Source organism: Pelobates fuscus, chromosome 3 (assembly GCF_036172605.1).
Source record: "Pelobates fuscus isolate aPelFus1 chromosome 3, aPelFus1.pri, whole genome shotgun sequence".
Taxonomy (NCBI): domain Eukaryota; kingdom Metazoa; phylum Chordata; class Amphibia; order Anura; family Pelobatidae; genus Pelobates; species Pelobates fuscus.
This window is the reverse complement of record NC_086319.1, coordinates 74,119,517-74,139,834: the sequence shown is the minus strand read 5'-3', so window position 1 is coordinate 74,139,834 and position 20,318 is coordinate 74,119,517. Positions and strand designations below refer to the sequence as shown.

The following is a 20,318-nucleotide window of genomic DNA, read 5'->3' as shown; positions in this document are numbered from 1 at the left end:
AATATGTTGTACCATTGCAGACTAAGAAGCCTTTGACTAAAGTAAAACATTTCCATGTCTCACATGCAATATATTAGTAATCACATCAGAGATCATTGAAGGTCTTGAAATAATAAATTTAGATCACAGCAGACAGGCACTATATAGGTACTAGAATATGCAAGTGTTTTTTCCAGAGTATCAAAATACATGGTGAGCCAGATGAAGATCCAATATTCTTATCTGGGATAAGGGGGAATATAGGGAAGGAGAACCAATGATAAGTAGTCTAGTTTAATAGAAAAGAATATGTAATGCTAATTTAAAGGGATCAAAAATGTCAAAAAATACAAACAAGATTAAAAGTAGTCTGCTTATGTGGTTTGAAAGTTTCATAAAGGAAAAAGTAATGCAGTGAACTTTGTAAACTACAGAAAGACTATAATTTGTATTCTTTAGGATAGCAACTCTTAAGGAAGAAGACTCCAAAATGTTACAAAGTTACCACAACTTTATTGTTGAACGTCAGGTTGTTGTGGAAGTTGTCTGTGACACGGACACAACAGTAACCAGAAAGTTACAAAACGCTGCACATTAATCAGTTTAATAGCAGTGCATTATTCCACAGAAACATTTGATATTTACAAATTAACTTTACACTTTCAACTTCACATTTTCAACCAAAGACTAATCTTCTCATAGTGCCTTAAAGATCTTTTCCAAGCACAATGTTACATTAACAAAGTATGTATTAACAGACTTCCTCACTGCTTTGAGTAGAAGTTAATTGGCTTGCATTGCTTTCAAAGTCCAGTCAGTGGGAACAGGTGGCCTCAGGTTTGGACAGTGAATCCGGCATGGTATTTTGGAACATTGTTTTACATCAGTATACTCATAAATAGTACAAATTTACACATTCGTGAGGAATGTTTATAAAACAAACTAAAAAACCCACCCTGACAGTCAAAACAAAAAAACCCTCCCACCCATTGATGAGTGTCAAGTGCCATTTATAATTCATCTCTAACATCTGTGGATTCCTGTAAAGAAAAGAAAAAAATTAATATGCCACTTAACACATCTTATGTCCATATTAAAGCATGCAGTGACACCTCCCTAAAAACAAATTTCTTTTGAGTTCCCATTGGTCAATGAAACCATGCATGTGGTATATTCTTAACAGACTTTATATCAAATGAAACTGGTGACAGAGCGGCTATGTTTATTCAGGGCAATTGCATGTGGCCTAAATAGGATATATCATTAAGACCTTGGGAGCCTCTTTTAGTCTTGACACCACGGAGGTGTTTAAATATCCTGAGGTAGGTTGCTCATATAGGTTACTGTGTAGAGATAAGAGTTTTGCTAGATACCGTCAGGAGATCCATCATCAGATTTTGATTTATGAAGCTGCATTAAAAAAGTTAAAATGCTAGGCTCTAGATATCAACGAGTTCACATTAAAAAGACAAGAAAATCCCATGTAGACTAACCTGTGTGTCTGCCTGAGCGTTTGTTTCTGGTTTTTCCACATCCTCTTCAGCATCAATATCTTCCACATCCTCAGAATCTTCCTGCTCTGCTTCTTCTGTGGCAGGTTCCTCTTCTTCTGGCTCTTCTTCAACCTGTGAAAAAATTACTAGACTTCTGAGCAAAGCATTTCTAGAGAGGGGCCTACCAAACAAACCTTTACATGACTAAACCATGAGGAGACGGAATTGCAAGTTGAAGCAAGAATTATGCCACAATATCAGCTCCACTAAGTTGTTCTCGTGAAGAATTTTCTTCAGAAAAAGAAAGAGTACTTTGCACAAGGAAATGTGACATCAAGTACCATGCTGAGACAGCTCATACCATTAAAGTGACACTGTAGCCACTATACATTGCTGCTTATTAAACCTATTGTCTCTGGGGTTCCTGATGCCATTGTTTCATTCAGCATTAAACGGTTCGTGTAATGTTCTCAGGCTAAATGAGTCTCCAGCAGCCCATCCAGTATATGCTGCCTTGGCTAATGAAGTATTAGCCTGAGTGGCAGTGGGCAGCTGTGATAGGCTAAATGCAGTCAGTTGACACTCAGCCAATCAGAGCTTTAACTGATGGTATGAAAGGATTTTACTACAAGGAAGTGTTTAATCTCTCACTTAACTACACATCCAGCTGGCTGGAGGGTGGGTGGCAAGGGATCCATATTTAGTGTATTATTGCTCTCAAATGGTTTAAAACTGAAAGTAAGGACAGTGCCTGGGGATTCCAGGCACTATAATCCATTTAAAGATTAAACAGTTAGTGACTACAGTGTCCCTTTAAGTTTTGCTAGTTCACCCCCATGTCTTATTCAGCATACCAGTTTTGTTAGAACACACAAAAGCATATGTAGTTGTAACCAGGGAAATTTACAGGTATACCTTAACCAACTAAACGTTTAACTGCAATGTTTAGGCTTTACTAGTTTGTAAATGGGGCAACCTTTCCCAAATATTCTTAACATATTAAAATAGAGTGTTGACATATCAAGTCTCTTACCTGTGCGTCAAGATCGATGTCCAAGCTTAATCGAAGCATTCTTTCTATCCTCTCACTATAGCCTTTAGTATCTGGCAGCTGATATCCTGACCGTAATGTAGCAGTCTCTAAGAGCACAACTGCAAGGTCTGCTACAGTCTTGTCCTCTTCATTTTCCTGGTAAAGTGGGAAGGCAAAAAAAAAAAAATCAAAGTTAAAACTAGCAACAGCTACACAAACCTTTGTAAGGGATTGTAACATTTGTGAAGTGTCTCCTAATATTCAAAAGCCTCATCAGTATTCTAGAAAGTTCCAACAAGTCAGTCTAGCTAGCATATCAGGGAACAATGTATGTAGTTTCTCATTTTAGGATTTTAAACAACCCCACATACACAATGTTTGTAAGAAAACTAGACACCTAGTTTTCTTGCAAATATTGCAATGCCATATTAGTATGTTGCCCTAGTGCAAGGATAGGCAACCTTCGGCACTTCAGATGTTGTGGAATAAATCCCCCCCCCATAATGCTGGCAAAGCATCATGAGAGGTGTAGTCCAAGACATCTGGAGTGCCAAAGGTTGCCTATGCCTGTCCTAGTGCATTTGCAGTACAATTCTGTTAGACAAATTGTGTAAAATATGCATATACTTTGCAGACGGGAGTCAATGGATTATAAACGGAACAGGTTATGCTGCCTCACCTTTACTCTCCTCAACATATCTTTGATTAAAGGATGCCTTGGATTAACCTCAAGGGTCTTCTTCTGGCTAGAATAATAACTGTGGGGGAGAAAGATTGTTTAGTTTTATACATGATCTGCAATATGGCAATACACAATGCTTGCATGGTACCCAATACTATTCAGTAAAAAATAACAAAGATTAACTGTATAGCTTTTATTAACCCAAAATTCTTTACAATATGGTGTTGAAGCCAGTTTACACAGAACATAAAGGCAGTTTATATGAGTCTTTACAACTTACCTTGTTGAAATATCTTTGCCTGTCTGGTATGCCTGGGCTTTCATGATTCTTTCCATATTTCCAGACCATCCATACTGACTAGCCACAAGTGCACATGGTGACTGAGTTAGACGTTGAGACAATACAGCTTTTTCGATCTAAGAATCGAACACAACCTAGGTTAGTTGTATTGCAAAAATCAGAGCGGCTTTTTATGGTTAGTGGTATATAAAGGTTTGTACCTGATCTTTCAAAGACTTCTCCTTCATCCAGTTCAGAAGAGGCTCATATTCTTTCTCCAGGGCTTCGTGTGCCTCCTTTGCCTTCTCGCTTTCATCAAACTTGAGACCCTCTTTGGCAACGTTTTGAAAGCGCTTTCCATCAAACTCTGGCAATGCCTGTATGCAGTACTCATCCACAGGCTCAATTAAAAAGACCACTTCATAGCCTTTCTTCAGCAGTCGCTCAACAAATGGAGAAGATTCAACCTAAAAAAAAATCATCATTTTCTTGGATAATGTCATGTATAAAGTATTCATTCGAATACCGAACAAGCAAAAGGCAGTTTTAAGTGGCAAAAAAATAAAATCCAGTGGGAACCCACCTCCTTTCTACTAGATCCAGCCATGAAAAAGATTTTGTCCTGTTTCTCCTTCATTCGTTCCACATACTGCTCCAAGCTAGTCAGCTCAGTTTTGTGATTTGAAGACTGGAATCTGAGGAGCTTAGCTAAACGAGTACGGTTGGAGTGGTCTTCAATCACACCAAGTTTAACATTGGTTCCAAACTCTTTCCAGAATTTGTCATTGTATTTGTCTTCTGCAATCTTCTTAATCATGTCAAGGGTCTTGCGGACAAGTTTTTTTCGGATCACCTTAAAAGAAAAGAGGTTCAAGGTTAGTTGGCACTAAAAATAAGGAAGAATCCACAATAAAGAAATTCAGAGGCAGTCATGGTGGAAAAAATAAAAATCATTAAGTCTAATTCTAAGTGGTTAGAAAGTTATATTACTGAACATTACTTTTTCACAATGTGTTGTGCAGCTCTGTTCACTGCATGCTGCTGTAAACAGTACAGTTCAGAACCTCTTTCCGTGGTAGCCTACCTTTAGTAACTTGTGCTGCTGAAGGGTTTCTCTGGAAACATTCAATGGCAGATCATCTGAGTCAACCTGTAAGACAATTGAGAGCAAAAAGGGTCATCAGAACAGATAAAAAGGAGGTAGAATGAAACTGCAACTGACAAGAATATGCATGAATGAACTCACCACTCCCTTTACAAAGTTTAAGTACTTGGGCATCATGTCATGGAAGTCATCTGTGATAAACACTCTGCGCACAAACAGCTACCAAAAACAAAAATTACAGGTTTATAAATCTAATCAAGAAGAGACATAAGCATTTTGTTTGCCTATTTAACCAGAGATAGAAACATACCTTTATAAAGTCACTCTTTTTGGAGCCATATTCATCAAACAGGCCTCTTGGAGCAGAGGTTGGAATAAATAATATTGATTTGAAGGTTACTTCTCCCTCTGCTGTGAAGTGGATGTAAGCCATAGGGTCATCACTTTCCTGAAGCCAAAAAAAAGTTACATTTTCCTTTAAACACTGGAACAGGTCACCATAAAACCCTCTTCAGACACCAACGTAGGAGCATTCCATGACTAGTGCAGTTTATGGTCTTTCACTCTACTAAAGAGCATGTAAACACAGACGAGGAAAGCTATTCAAAGCGGTTACCTTTGAGAAAGATTTGTAAAAGGCCTTGTATTCATCCTCCTCAACTTCCTTAGATGGCCTCTGCCAAATGGGCTTTATGTCATTCATAAGTTCCCAGTCCCAGACAGTCTTTTCAACCTGAGAAGAAAATAAAGCTAGTTAGTGAAAAGTTAACATTTCCACTTTTAAGGAATCAAATTAAAACCACCCCAGACAAACAGTTTATTCCTCGCTTAGTCACAATTGTTTGACCCCTGCATTACCTTTTTGGTTTTGGGCTTTTTCTCTTCATCTTCTTCCTCTACAGCAGCTTCTTCATCTGCATCCTCATCTTTCTCCTCCTTGGCTTCCTCTTCATCAAGGGGCTCCTCTACAGTCTCCGTCTACAAAAGTCAATGGCACTGTGTTATTCTAATGCTATGGAGGAGGACTGGTCAGGCGGGGGGATAATGGGGTAGTGCCTGAACTGTTGGGGTAAAGTACTTGGCATATATTGATACAAGGGACAAAACCATGAAAACAAACAATGCCAGCCTAACATACCTTACTGCTCCAAACATAAATAGGGAAGTTGATGAACTGGGAGTATTTTCTCACAAGGTTTTTGATTGTGTCCAGCTCAAGGTAGTCTGTTGCTTCCTCCTTAAGAACCAGGCTGTTAAAATAAATGAAAGATATTTTATTGCAAGGCAGTGGTCTTTAGAAAGAACATCATTCCAACCACTGCTAATTATTGGAAACAAGAGCATGGCAGTTTACTTACGTTATGGTTGTTCCACGGCCCAGAGTGTCACCACGGGGATCTTCAGTCACAAAGAACTCATTTGAGTCAGACTCCCAGATATGCTGAGTACCGTTGTTGTGTTTTGAGGTCACAATTACTCTATCAGCAACCAAGAAGGCAGAGTAGAAACCAACTCCAAACTGACCAATAAGCTCAGAGGTAGTCTGGCCATCCTCCTGTGCGTCTGTAAGTTTATTTAAGAATTCACTTGTTCCAGATTTAGCAATTGTTCCAAGGTTCTTTACTAGTTCCTCTTTTGTCATGCCAATGCCAGTATCCGTTACATGAAGCATATTCTTTTCTTTGTCACACTAAAATGAAATGGAGAGAAGTTTGCCGTTTAGTAGACCTTCCCAGCAGTGCTACAGCCATGTCCAGTTAAATGGATTGAAATTTCCTTCATCTTTAGATGCTAGACTATATGCTTTGTACCTAAAAGATTGTATCAACCACTCTTCCATGCGCAGCTGGCATCTGGGAGCTAGTCATCTCTGCTGTTCAACCTACATGTTCGGATTAGCTACTGACATGCTCTCGGCCACATACATCTTTTCTAATATTAAAGTGGTAATTTCGATGTAGAATAAATTAAACCATGACTGTCTATGCCATCAGCAATGCATGCTTTAATGCCCAGTGACATCCTAGACCATCATGCAGTAAAGGTACCAGCCAGGGTTAAATCCCTACTGGTACTAAGAACCCCCAAGTATCTTGATACCTAGGTGTTCCCTCTGTCAGTTGGGGCCACAGTTCGTCCTATTTCTCCAAAAAACAAGCATATACATACACCTGTATCGGTGCATTTAAACCGAAAGGGAAATTGTGGTAGAATAATTGCATGGCAAAAAAATGCCTTGTCAAACTTAAAATCCTTATGATCAGCTGATCTTTTATTAACTCAAGTTGGAGACATTCCAAGAAGTTACTACTTCATATGACAAGTTTTTGTGTATGTTATAACTGTCAATTGAAAGGTTTGCCCAATTGTCAAGGATGTAATTCCTTTGTGCAAGCAGTTTTTTCCCATTATGTACAGATTTTATGTATTAATACAGAAATTTTGACTCACTTTGATTTTAATGGTTAGTTCTTCATTGGCAGCCAGTGCATTTTCGTCAGTCAATGACATTAATCTGATCTTGTCAAGAGCATCTGAAGCATTGGAAATCAGTTCCCTAAGGAAAATCTGAAAAATATGAACAGTTCAGTATAAAATACAATTACACAAAGGTTTTACATACAACACAAGCGTGCAACAGTACTCACTTCTTTGTTCTTGTACAGGGAGTTGATAATAAGTTTCATCATTCTGTTAACCTCAGCCTGAAAGACAAACTTCTCTGACTTCTCACGGATTTCTTTAATTTGCGCTGCATTGAGCCCATCCAGTTGGATTGCTTCCTCTTCCCTGTACAATGTACAAATATTTGCAAGTTAGCTTCACATATCAGGTATCTGAAGGACAATTAATGGTATGTATTGGCACAATCTGCTATTAAAATACTTCTCCATTAGAAGCACTGCACTCACACGCAGTCTGGTGTCAACATACTTTATATGCTCAGCTGCATGTAAAATAGATTCAATAAATGGGATCTATTTTGCCCAGAGACAAAACAGCCACTAAAGAAATGGACATTGCAAAAACAAGAAGTGCAGTACCTGAAAAAAAAAAAAGCCTTGCTTTCAACAATATTGCTTCAGGGTTGCAGTTGCATTAAGATGCAGTTGTTTTGGTGCAGATATAGTCAGTTGAAATTTAGGCTTTATAGTTAAAGGTATACTAGGGTCCCAGGAACAACAACAACCTAATGTAGTTCTGATGTTTACTGCCTGTTCCTGCAGGCCTTTTATTTAATAAATGCCTTTTAATAATGTTTCCCATATAGAAGCAATGATTCAATGCATCTCTATGAAGATATCTGAATTGGTGCAGCATGGCATTTTGAATCACATGAGTAATAGTCTCTCAATGCTTTACTTATGGGAAAGCATTGGATTGGCTGAGAAAAAAATGTTTATCACAGCCAAGGGGGCAGAGCCAGCAACAAAGACCTTCACAGTGCTAAAGATGTATTTTTTATAATCACCTTCTACCTAGAAGACAGGGGGCCTAAATTGCACTAGTAGAATGATGTCAGGAATACACATTGTATTCCTAACACCAGTGTTCTGTTAAGCAAGTATCTAGTATTTATGGTACAGCCCAAAAAAGCTTCTGGGTTGGGATGGAGATGCTGGTCAATATCAGGAGTAATTAAAGAATATTTGGAATCAAGAATAAGTTATTGGATCCAAACTACTCTGCTGTATATCCAAATGAGAAAAAAAAGGTAAATCTCTAATTGCAAGATTGCTAATTAACTTTGTAGTTTGCTTTTATGACATGCACATAGCCGATATTCTTTTAATAATCCCCAATTATGCATTACTCCGTATGTTATATATTAGTAGGTCAGGTCATTATCAGGAACATTCTATGCCACTGACCTGCTTACAACTTCATCATCTGTTCGAGATCCTTCTCTGCTTTTGCCAAGGTCATCCTCCACTGTTCCATCCACGTCAACTTCATCTTCAGCTCTTACAGAAGCTACAAAATTTGAATATAAAAACAGTCAATTAATAGTCCTAGTAATGTCAAAATAAGTCATAGTAGGAGAATAAAAGTTTAACAAAATGCCAAGATTACGGTATTTTCTCTTAGAAAGCAGTTCCTCTAATAGAGATAATATAGCCATCTAAAATTATAAATAACACGGATATAAATAAGTGGTGAAAAAGTCTGTTGCCGCTATGCAAGAAATAATTTTGCATAAAGTTAAGGAGCACTAGTCAGAAAGTTCAGTCAGAGATGGATCTTTGTACAGAGAGCAGACAGCAGATATACCAAAGACTGCCAGAAGGTGTCACTAGAGGTGTCCAGTTGCAAGCCATCCAGATGTTGAACTACACCTCACAGTACAGTATTTCCTACCAACATTATGGTGATAGGGAATGGGAGTTTTATTATAACAAGGTTTTTGAAGCTGCAGTTTGATACTGCTAATGTCACATTTGACTCACTGGACCCAGTAAGGGTAGAAATTGTACAGCATTATAGATTCATCATCAATAGAAATCTGCAGAGAGGGCCATTTAAAATCTTTTTTTAAAGTTCACCTTACGATACAAGACTTTTCTATAAAAAAAACAAAAAAAAAAACACTTGCAATAAATCTACATGTAGAAAAACAAAATGGATATTCAAAAAATAAATCTGTGATAGAGTACAGATATTACTAGCCATAATCACAAAAGTCGTTTAGATTATTCTAAAAAAAAAAAAAAAACACAACAACAAAAAACTGACCTAGCAGTAAATTCTCAGTTCTTACTACTAACATTTATATGGCATCAACATATTCCACGGCAGTTTACAATAATATAAACAATTGAGACAAACCATAGAAGTCGACATGAACCACAGATTGATTAGAACGTTGAATCAAAAGATTACAGGAGGAGATATATATATATATATATATATGCGAAATAAGCCAATCCCATATATTGAAGTATACACCCAGTACGATTATCATTGTGCAAGAATAATACATTATGTTTTAATGTATATATGTCCAGTAGGCTGCATGCCACTGGACAGCAGGTTGTCCCCATGGGATAAAGTCCATTTATAAACATGCCTAGCCAGGAGCTAGACATTCAACACAAAAAAAAAAAAAAAAAAGGATTAGCACTCCGACTGACAGCCTAGACAATCAGCAAGTCAAAAGGCACATGTCAGTGACCTCCAAGCCAGCTGCAGTTAAACCCACATGGGTTACTTAAAACATGCCAGTGACTGGTAGCTGTAATTGCTGGAGGGTCTTTTGTATACATCCAAAGCCTGGCTGAGTGTCATGGGACAAAGTCCAGCAACTGTGCCAGAAGCCCTGTATGAATAGGCAGATCACAGACAGTACCAGCAGCCTTGTTATACCCACCATGGATGCCATGCTGACAGAGAGCACATGAATGGAGCTGGCCTGCAGAGCCATGTGACAGGGAGCATGTCAATAAACCAGAAAGATATCACAAAAAATAAATAAAGTCAAATTCCTCCTGCAGAATACAGACTCCATGTGTGTTATGGCAGCACTCTTCCTGTACAGCCAGTCTGTTTCACTAGTAAGATGTCCTGAGGTAGAAGTGGCAGTAACAAGCCCTGCCAGTCAGCATGCCAATAGTAAGATGTCCCGAGGTAGCAGTGGCAGTAACAAGCCCTGCCAGTCAGCATGCCAATAGTAAGATGTCCTGAGGTAGCAGTGGCTATAACAAGCCCTACCAGTCTGTGCCAATAGTAAGATGCCCTGAGGTAGCAGTGGCTATAACAAGCCCTGCCAGTCTGTGCCAATAGTAAGATGTCCTGAGGTAGCAGTGGCTATAACAAGCCCTGTCAGTCTGTGCCAATAGTAAGATGTCCTGAGGTAGCAGTGGCTATAACAAGCCCTGCCAGTCTGTGCCAATAGTAAGATGTCCTGAGGTAGCAGTGGCAGTAACAAGCCCTGCCAGTCAGCATGCCAATAGTAAGATGTCCTGAGGTAGCAGTGGCTATAACAAGCCCTACCAGTCTGTGCCAATAGTAAGATGCCCTGAGGTAGCAGTGGCTATAACAAGCCCTGCCAGTCTGTGCCAATAGTAAGATGCCCTGAGGTAGCAGTGGCTATAACAAGCTCTGCCAGTCTGTGCCAATAGTAAGATGTCCTGAGGTAGCAGTGGCTATAACAAGCCCTGCCAGTCTGTGCCAATAGTAAGATGCCCTGAGGTAGCAGTGGCTATAACAAGCCCTGCCAGTCCCCATGGCCCTGGTTAGAGGGGGGGGGGGGGGGGGGGGTACATGGTGGCTGTCACCAGCCCTGCCTGTCACTGTGTCACTAGTAATAGGTGCTGGGTTACCAGGTGGCTATAACCAGCCCTGTAATACAGGTAATATAAGGTAAGATATGCTGTGGGGTACATGGTGACTATAAGTCTCTGTGATCCAGGTAATAGACGGTACATGCCCTGCCTGTGATCCAGGTAATATAATGTGGTAATATAAGGTAAGATACGGTACATGGTGGCTGTAACCAGCCTGCCTGTGATCCAGGGAAGGTGAGCTGTGGTACCAGGTGGCTGCGCTCCCTTCATTTCCCATTGAGGAAGCTTCTAGAAGGCGCTGTGCCCCGAGCTCCCCGGCGCCCTCCCACCCCGGTCACACTCACCAAAAGCCAGCAAGACGCAGCACAGGCCGATAGCCCACAGCTTCCTCATGGTGACAGGTCCCGTGAAGTGTCCGGACACAGCGCCGCTCTCTGTCCCCTGTCACTCACCAACGACAACCGACTACTGCGCCCGCTGCCGCCTCACAAATGCTTTAATAGGGGCCTGCGCGCGCCGGGGGGCGGTCACCTGAGACGGGCCAATGGCAGCCAACCACGCACACCAGTCAGCCAATCGGCGCCTTCCTCGACCTCGCTGTCTTTGTCGCCGCTGGCCAATCGGCGCGTTCCATGTACGGTTTCCAGCGGCAGGAGCGTGGCTGGCCCTGATTGGCCGGTTCCCTGGAGGGCGCGGAGAGCTGGTAGTGGGAGCTCCGCTGTCAGCCATTTCACTGGGTGCTATAGGAGGGGATAGCGGGGGCTGCGAGCCGCCTATCATATCACACGGGCTCCTATCACTGTGACTGGAGAGTGTAATCAGTGAGGTCGTCAGTCAGTACAGAGTGCTTCCGGGCCAGTGAGCCGGCGGGTTACCCCTGGTTACCCAGCGCGGTGTGTGTTGCCATGGCAACAGGGAGGCAGCTGCTGCCAGCACCGAGCACCCTGCGCTACCGTCTATCTATCCCACCTGAGCATGCACTCTATGGTAGGGAGACCCAGAGAGCAATAACTAGGCATTCATGGTAATTATACTGCAAGTAACATGGCTGTCCCATGATTGTCTCTAGTTTGATTATATTCTGTATTTTATCTAACACAATGTTAGATCTATTGGTTAAACTCATGGACTAGAGCAGGGGTCCTCAAACTCCCCCCAGAAGTGGCTGAACTACAACTCCCATGATTCTCTGGCTATGTAATTCAAAGCATCATGGGAGTTGTAGTTCAGCAACATCTGGGGGGTCGGAGTTTGAGGACCCCTGGACTAAAGCGTCATGTCACAGCAGGACCCAATAGAGTATATATTACAACGCTGGTATACATTTCTTATTCATTTGTGATTCAACGATAAAGGGACACTATAGCCACCAAAACAACTTTATCTGAATGACGCAGTTTTTGTGTATAGATCATGTCCCTGCAGTCTCGCTGCTCACTTATTTATTTATTTAGGAGTTAAATCACGTTTGTTTCTGTTTATCCACACCTCCCCGGGCTGAGACTGACACAGCTTGCATGAAAAAAAACGGTTTCATTGTCAATCAGATGTTAATCTACTGTAAACGGCTCTATCTCCTGCTCTATAAATTGAACTTTAATCATACTGGGGTGTTGGCAGAGCAGGAGATCCTAAAGTCTAACTTAAACAGAATTTGCAATAAAGGAAGTGTAAACATTAGATGTCTCTTTACAGGAAGTGCTTTGGAAGGCTGTGCAAGTCACATGCAAGGAGGTGTAGCTAGGCTGTATAAAGAAAGTGATTTAAGTCCTCAATAGCAGAGAATTGAGCTTTGAGACTGTGGTGGTATGATCTATACACCATAACTGGTTCATTAAGCAAAACTTGTTTTGGTGACTACATTGTCCCTTTAACCCCTTAAGGACCAAACTTCTGGAATAAAAGGGAATCATGACATGTCACACGTCATGTGTCCTTAAGTGTTTAATTCCAAATTTTAAGCCACAATGGATGAACTGAAAATATACTGGGCTTGGAGATGGTTTTTCAGTTCCACCTCTGTGATACAATATTTAAAACGCAATTAAGGGTCCCTAATAGTATATGATCGTTGTGCTTATTTGGGTTCTGTGTTTTTGGAGCTATTTCATTCACAAATCTTTCTTTTTTCTACTCTACAAGTATCTGTATACTTGGAGCGCCTACCTTTCCAATAGTTTATTTTTTCCAACTTGATATATTTGGATATACTTTTCATTTCGTTATGTAGTAAGAACTCCACAGAAACCTGTGCCTGCAGGCACCTGTGTTGTAAATCCGGTTTACATAGGTGTTCTCCTAGTTCAATGCATATCATGGCTGGTTGCAGGATCAAACTGTTATTTTAAAACTGTCTTCTACTGAAAACTGTCTTCTATCTGAAACGTTTTAAAAGCTTATCATCACTATATATGACCTAGGATTCTATGACTCATTTCAGTAAATACATTTAGTTGTTTGTGGAGCTTAAGATATATATATATATATATATATATATATATATATATATATATAGGAAACATGGGGGGATGGTTGACGTTGTGGCAGGCTTATGCAATGTATGATCATATAATGTAACTAAATCCCCATTTTTTTGCCTAGATTAGGTGTTTTTAAAAAAAACTTTTACAAACTAATAAAATCTGTCAACATTGAAGTTGCTGTTTAGTAGATAGGAGAGTGCGCTGGATCTTGTGTATTTATTATATATATATATATATATATATGTGTTTTCCTTTTTATTTCTTTGGTGAGCTTGATATTGGGGGGCACGGTGGGGGTTGTGGCCTGTTCTTTTTAGATCCCTTTTTCTCTTTTAGTGTTCAGAGAAGGTTGGAAAATATAAATTTTTACCCGTCTCCTTTTCCAAAGTGCACAATGTGGCCATGGACCACATTTTGAAAGCTGGAAGTTTTGCATGCAGGACTCCATTACGAGACTAAACTTGGTTTCTTATTTGGACAGTTTCTTATTCGTGGAAGTTGGTTTCTATTTTAAATGCGGGTTCCTTATTTGCAGTTAGCTCCTGTTAGATTTTAAGTGGCCTCTAGGCACTTTAAAAATAATACAATAACCTATTTGTCCTATCATTAAAATCTGATTAATGTCGCCTCTTGTATCTAATGAGGATTAGATGTTAGTATTTACTTGCCTGCAGATGCCAAAATAAATAAGAAGCAGTAGTCTACATTTTTGGCCAGAACTCTCACAATCTTTTGTGGTGGCATGTTTCTGTGCGTCATATACATGTTTGTTTTCCCAAAATGATTATTAAGCCTGCTGTTAACATTTTGTAATTACTAAATCAATGAGTCTCCTGCTACTGTATAACTAAAACATAATATTTTGTCCACCTTAACACTGATAGTCCATCATGGAGTTGTAGCTCATCAAAAGCTGCTTACCTACCATTTTTTGGTCATACCTTAATGGTGCTTGAGATGGAGAATAGTAGCAAAGTCTTATACGAATTCCAATTTTTCCATGTGACTACATTTACCATATCTCAGTGCATGGCTTTTTGTAACTGCCTAGTGTCAGATTTCCCTTACAGGTTTCATGATAGTTTGGTGAAGAGGAACAATTATATTAGATGATCTATATAAGAGATCATGCAAGCTTAACAGGGGTACCATGCAGATATTAGAAAATGAGGCCCCTGCACCGTAGAATATTTGGAATATTTTTCCTAAGTAAGATGGAGAATTCTGCTTCAGAGGCTTACATGTCATTGGAATTGTTGAAATCCTGCTTGGGTTTCATGGATGGCTGCTGTGAAACCAAGGGAAATCTTGACGTTACTCCCAAGGCTGGGCCAGCCATGGATGGCAGTGATTTTCTCATGTGACAAACGGTCCATATTTAGTATCTTTCCTCAATTGTTGGAGTGATTGTGTGGGAGTAGGACATGGGCCAGCTGCCATTGGTCCCTTGTGGTGTTGTATTTCTTTGTCCCCATCAACAAGACCTAAACATACAATCAGCACTGCAACATTGTTGGGATGAAATGGGGATGAAGTAAATGAACAGGAGAGATAAAATCAAGTGGGAAATATGAGATCAGCGGGGACACGTGAAACGAAGAACGGAAGACATGAAATAAATGGGCAAATGAGGTGAGCAGGGATAGAAGAAATGAAGGGAGCATAGTATTTTATTGTTGTTAAAGCAGAACTGTCACTTTTCATTATTTCATAAAGATATAATCATTATGAAATGCTGATCAAGGCTGTGTTGGAATCTATTTTGGGCAGATTTGCCCCTCTTCCTTTTCTCTCAGTTGCTGGAAGTCTCCCCTCGGAAAGGCTCCCCTTCAGCTTGTCTTCCAAAATCAAACACCCCCCCAAAAAATCCTCCAGCCACCCAGGAGCCTCAACTGCAGCCAGACTCATCCTCACTCACACAAAGCTCCTGGCTCAGGGCTCCCAAAACGCCTCCAGGGCAAGGATTAGCTCCAATTTACTAGCCCAGCACAGCCTGTGTTCATATTGCAGGCAAAATGGCATGTTTTCTCCCCTCCCTCCCTCTCTCTCTGACCCCTCCTTAAAAGACCACTACAGGCACCCAGACCACTTCAGCTTAACGAAGTGGTCTGGGTGCCAGGTCTATCTAGGGTTAACCCTGCCTGCTGTAAACATAGCAGTTTCAGAGAAACTGCTATCTTTACATTGGGGTTAATCCAGCCTCTAGTGGCTGTCTCATTGACAGCCGTTAGAGGCGCTTCCGCGCTTCTCACTGTGATTTTCACAGTGAGAAGATGCCTGCGTCCATAGGAAAGCATTGAGTAATGCTTTGCTATGGACTGACTGAATGCGCGCACGGCTCTTGCTGTGCATGCGCATACAGCTGAAGACGTCGGAAGGAGGAGGTGAGTCCCCAGCGCCGAGGGAGCCTGGTGCTGGAGAAAGGTAAGGGATTAACCCCTTCCTCGCACTTCAGCCCGGCGGGAGGGGGGCCATGAGGGTGGGGGGACCTATTAACACTATAGTGCCAGGAAAACGAGTTTGTTTTCCTGGCACTATAGTGGTCCTTTAATCCGCCTCTGATCCTTCTAACGGTATCACGGTGGCAGCTCGGAGGAGGATAACGGTTTTAGACAAATGCTGCATATCGCTAGTGGCTAACTTTGATATCCCAGGTAATAATAGATTACAATTCCATCAATGCTAAACCAGCCTGAAGGTTGGCAGAACTTTGTGGTTCATAAACTTTTGGTGTTCCAAGTTAGCCGTCACTGCTCTGGAAGTGCTGGGTGATTTTTATAATTCACTTTCTCAATGTACATTGTGCACATTGTCCACCAGTTTTATACATGAGCTCTAAACTAAAGGCTGAAAAAAGTTCAGGCTGTGAATGACAGGTTTTACAGCACAAATGGAGACTTTTAGTTTTGGCATGAAATGCAATCTAGTAGCACAACTCCCATGACACTCAGCCCACCAATCCAGCTGTGGATACATCTCATGATCTTGGCCGAGCCTAATGCAAAATGATGGAAATAGTATGGGACAGTTTTCTCTTCAGGTCACTGGAAGCCGCTCACGTTCTGCCACCAGGAAGTATCTTGTCTATTGTTTACAAATATTCTCAAATGCTGTATACTAAAAAGGACTACTTTATCTTATGGCCAAGCCTGAGGTTGACAAAAGGCAGAGCTTCACTGTCAACTTTTTTCCTATCCCAGCAGCTATTAAAAGTGACAGATGTTGGATTCAGGCATTGTATATGGAGGCTCCTGCTAGATCCTCCATAAAGTTCAGTGTACTCTCCAGGCCCATGGCAATTAAAGCCAGGAGCAGAAGAGGACTGGTAGGACTGTGATAGTGTAGATGGCTATGGCCATGAGTGACAGCTTGAGATTACTAAAATTTATCTTACCCCTGCACCATGTGGCCACCAGACCCACACCTTCTCTGTCACTTTCAGGGGTCTTTGCCAAATATATAAAGTCCCACAAAAGTGACAGATCCACTTTATTGAGGCTCTGAACCAAAAATTTGCTGCTTTGTTATGAGCTCTTCTCCCATTGCTTGCTCTCTTTTGCATAATGCTTTCCTTATATGTCAGTTTCCCCTTTTCTACTATCAATGATAATCACTAAAGTGAGAATTGCTGGTCATTCAGAGTGAATTGTAAAGTATTTAAAAAAAAAAAAAAAAAGGTCAGAATAGCAGAAATGTAGACATTCTCCAAGTCAATCCTGTTTTCAGTTTGGCTATTTTGGCCTTAAAGGACCACTAAAGTCACCCAGATCACATAATCTAAAAATAAATGCTCTGGGTGCAGTAGTCCTATCTTTTTAATCCTTCCATGTAAAACATTGTAGAAACAAAGTTTACATTGAAGGGTTAAATACACCTATAGTGGATTTCATCCTGACAGCCACTAGTGTAACTCACAGCAGCATTTGATTGGAGGAGTGCAGTGTCAGGCTCCGCGTGTCTATTTACAATCCATTGTTTCTCTATGAAAAGCATTGGATTGGACAAGATTGTGGAAGGTGTCAGCTGGTATACACCAGGTCCTTTCTATTTATTAAAACAGAACATTTGGACCCCAAGTTCCATTTTTATAACGATTTGGTTCCCTCTTCCAAGGGGACCAACTGCTGGGTGGATACATTAAACCTTTATCAGTCTGATGATTATTTTTTTAAATCCACAGTCACTGTATGGCAACCATCGGCTCCAGCCCACCCAGCTTTCTGTTCAGGTCTTCATTTGCCTTAACCTCACTATTTATCTATTTTGCTTTTATCTTACTACTAGCAATGCCATATGTTTCCACTTTAAGTTATTTCCAATTAAATGTTTTTTTTCCACTGGAGACTGTACTCCCTTGGAAAGCAGACTGTCGCAGGGTAAATATGATTGTCCTAGACACCCATCCTATGTTGCAGACTAGTAATGCATGTGTTTTTACTGGTTAATTTATCATGGAGCAAAAATGGTCTGATTAATTGTAAAGTATGTGAGAGATTATATCAGTATATATTACTACTAGATAATTGCTTTGGCAGGTGGTACTTTCACATGCTATTTTAGATCACAGGAATACCTTGCAACTGTCCTGCAGATACAATTATCTTCATATATGCTCAATTTACTGATAGCAATATACAAATGAGATAGATATATATATATATATATATATATATATATATATATATATATATGTTCAAGTAGAAATTGTAGCCGTATTAGTCCAGTGATGTAGATGTAAAAAACAGATAAAATTTGTATCTTGTAATACCTTTTTTATTGGACTAACAGAATTTTTTAGTGACAAGCTTTCGGGATAACCTCCCTTTCTCAAGTCTGAAGCATTTCTGAGCAAGACGACACATAGAATTCAAAGTTGAGTTGTGATATAGGGGTTAAAGCGACATGAGTGTAGATAAGACACAGGTTTGGTAGAAAATAGACACCATCTTTGTAGAGGGTCATAAATATCTTTCTGAAGAGCAGAGTGAGGGGGGAGAGAGGGAAAAGAAAAACAAACAAGCAGACAGTGCAGAGGATGGTACACTTTATACATGCACACACACATAAATGTGTATATGTGAACGCATAAACACATGTACATATACATAAACACATATACATACATGCACATGAACTCATATACACAAATATAAATGCACAGAAATATATATATATATAAAAGCATACATGCATATGAGTATGGGAAAGCATAGGTTAACACATAGTACTTGGTATACAGATAGAATAAACATATAGGAATGCATTTTAAAGTGTTGGTACATATGACAGAATAGTAAGATAATGCTGGGAGAGTGTTCATGTAAAGTGTTGGTAGTGGGACAGGAATCCCAAATCAATATTTAGTCCTCTATTCTTGCTGTTAAACCATTTAATCATTCTGGCTTCAAAGGCTTTTCTTTCCTGGGTATTTTTAAAACCCCCCTTCAGTACTTTGATTTTTAGGTCCTTCAGTGAGTGGCCAGGCTGGGTAAAGTGGTGTCCCACAGGAGTGCAGTATGATTCTTCTTTGTGGTGTTTAATAGAGTGTCTGTGCATATTCATTCTGCCATTTAATGGCTGGGTGGTTTCCCCAATGTAGCATCCTAGGTGGCATTTTATGCATTGAATCATGTATACTACATTGCTGGATGTGCAGGAGTATGAACCTTTAATGCTGTGGGTTTTATTGTTGTGTGTGGCTATGTTGTCTGTGCATATGTGCTGACACAGTTTGCAGCGAGGTTTTTTGCATTGTAATTATCACAGAACTGGCACTATTTATCCTCACACATAACTACTTCAGTTTTAACAATGAGGTTTACCTACAAACCATGGGCACTGCTATGGGCACTAAGATGGCACCCCAATATGCTAATCTGTTTATGGCAGATCTTGAACAGAGATTCCTAGAAATTCAACACACCAAACCATACAAATATTATCGCTATATCGATGATATCTTCATAATTTGGACTGAAAGTGAAGAAAAACTGATACAGTTCCATGACTCTTTCAACACATTCCATCCATCAATCAAACTAAAAATGGAATATTCCACTAGATCTGTGAATTTTCTGGACACCACTGTGACATGTAACAATGGCACAATCCACACCTCGGTTTACAGAAAACCCACAGACAGGTGCAGTTACCTACACAGCTCCAGCTTCCACCCCTCCCACACTAAACAGGGCATCATCTACAGCCAAGCCACTAGGTACCATCGCATATGCTCTGATCCTAGTGACCGTAATTCCCATCTAAATGTACTCTCCCAATCTATGAGACAGAAAGGCTACAAACCAAAGATTATTACCAAACAAATCAACTCTGCTGTAAAAACGCCACGCACGCACCTGCTACAGTACAGAGAGAAAAAAATATCCACACGAGTGCCACTTGTGGTCACCTACAACCCAGCTCTTGAGGAAATACGGAAAATCATCAGAGACCTACAACCAATATTAACAGAAGATGAGACTCTGAAAAACATTTTCCCTGAAACACCCATTTTGGCCTTCAGACAACCACCAAACCTCCAACAAAAATTAATCAACAGGAAACTGCCCACTGATGGTAAGAATGAAGAAAATGGGACCAGTCAATGCAAAAAACCTCGCTGCAAACTGTCAGCACATATGCACAGACAACATAGCCACACACAACAATAAAACCCACAGCATTAAAGGTTCATACTCCTGCACATCCAGCAATGTAGTATACATGATTCAATGCATAAAATGCCACCTAGGATGCTACATTGGGGAAACCACCCAGCCATTAAATGGCAGAATGAATATGCACAGACACTCTATTAAACACCACAAAGAAGAATCATACTGCACTCCTGTGGGACACCACTTTACCCAGCCTGGCCACTCACTGAAGGACCTAAAAATCAAAGTACTGAAGGGGGGTTTTAAAAATACCCAGGAAAGAAAAGCCTTTGAAGCCAGAATGATTAAATGGTTTAACAGCA

General features: G+C 40.3%; 1 protein-coding gene across 1 annotated transcript; it reads right to left on the bottom strand.

Moving 5' to 3' along the window:
• Positions 1-472: 472 nt before the first annotated feature.
• Positions 473-11,328, bottom strand: HSP90B1 (heat shock protein 90 beta family member 1). The gene is made up of 18 exons (XM_063447209.1): positions 11,201-11,328; positions 8,445-8,547; positions 7,221-7,362; positions 7,024-7,140; positions 5,931-6,262; positions 5,711-5,822; positions 5,431-5,550; positions 5,189-5,305; positions 4,883-5,020; positions 4,714-4,791; positions 4,552-4,617; positions 4,051-4,320; positions 3,689-3,934; positions 3,468-3,604; positions 3,185-3,263; positions 2,506-2,661; positions 1,473-1,604; positions 473-1,019 (listed from the first exon to the last, which is right to left on the bottom strand). Exons 1-18 carry the CDS (start codon positions 11,247-11,249, stop codon positions 990-992), a joined length of 2,424 nt encoding a protein of 807 aa, XP_063303279.1. The 5' UTR covers positions 11,250-11,328; the 3' UTR covers positions 473-989.
• Between the last annotated feature and the right edge of the window lie 8,990 nt (positions 11,329-20,318).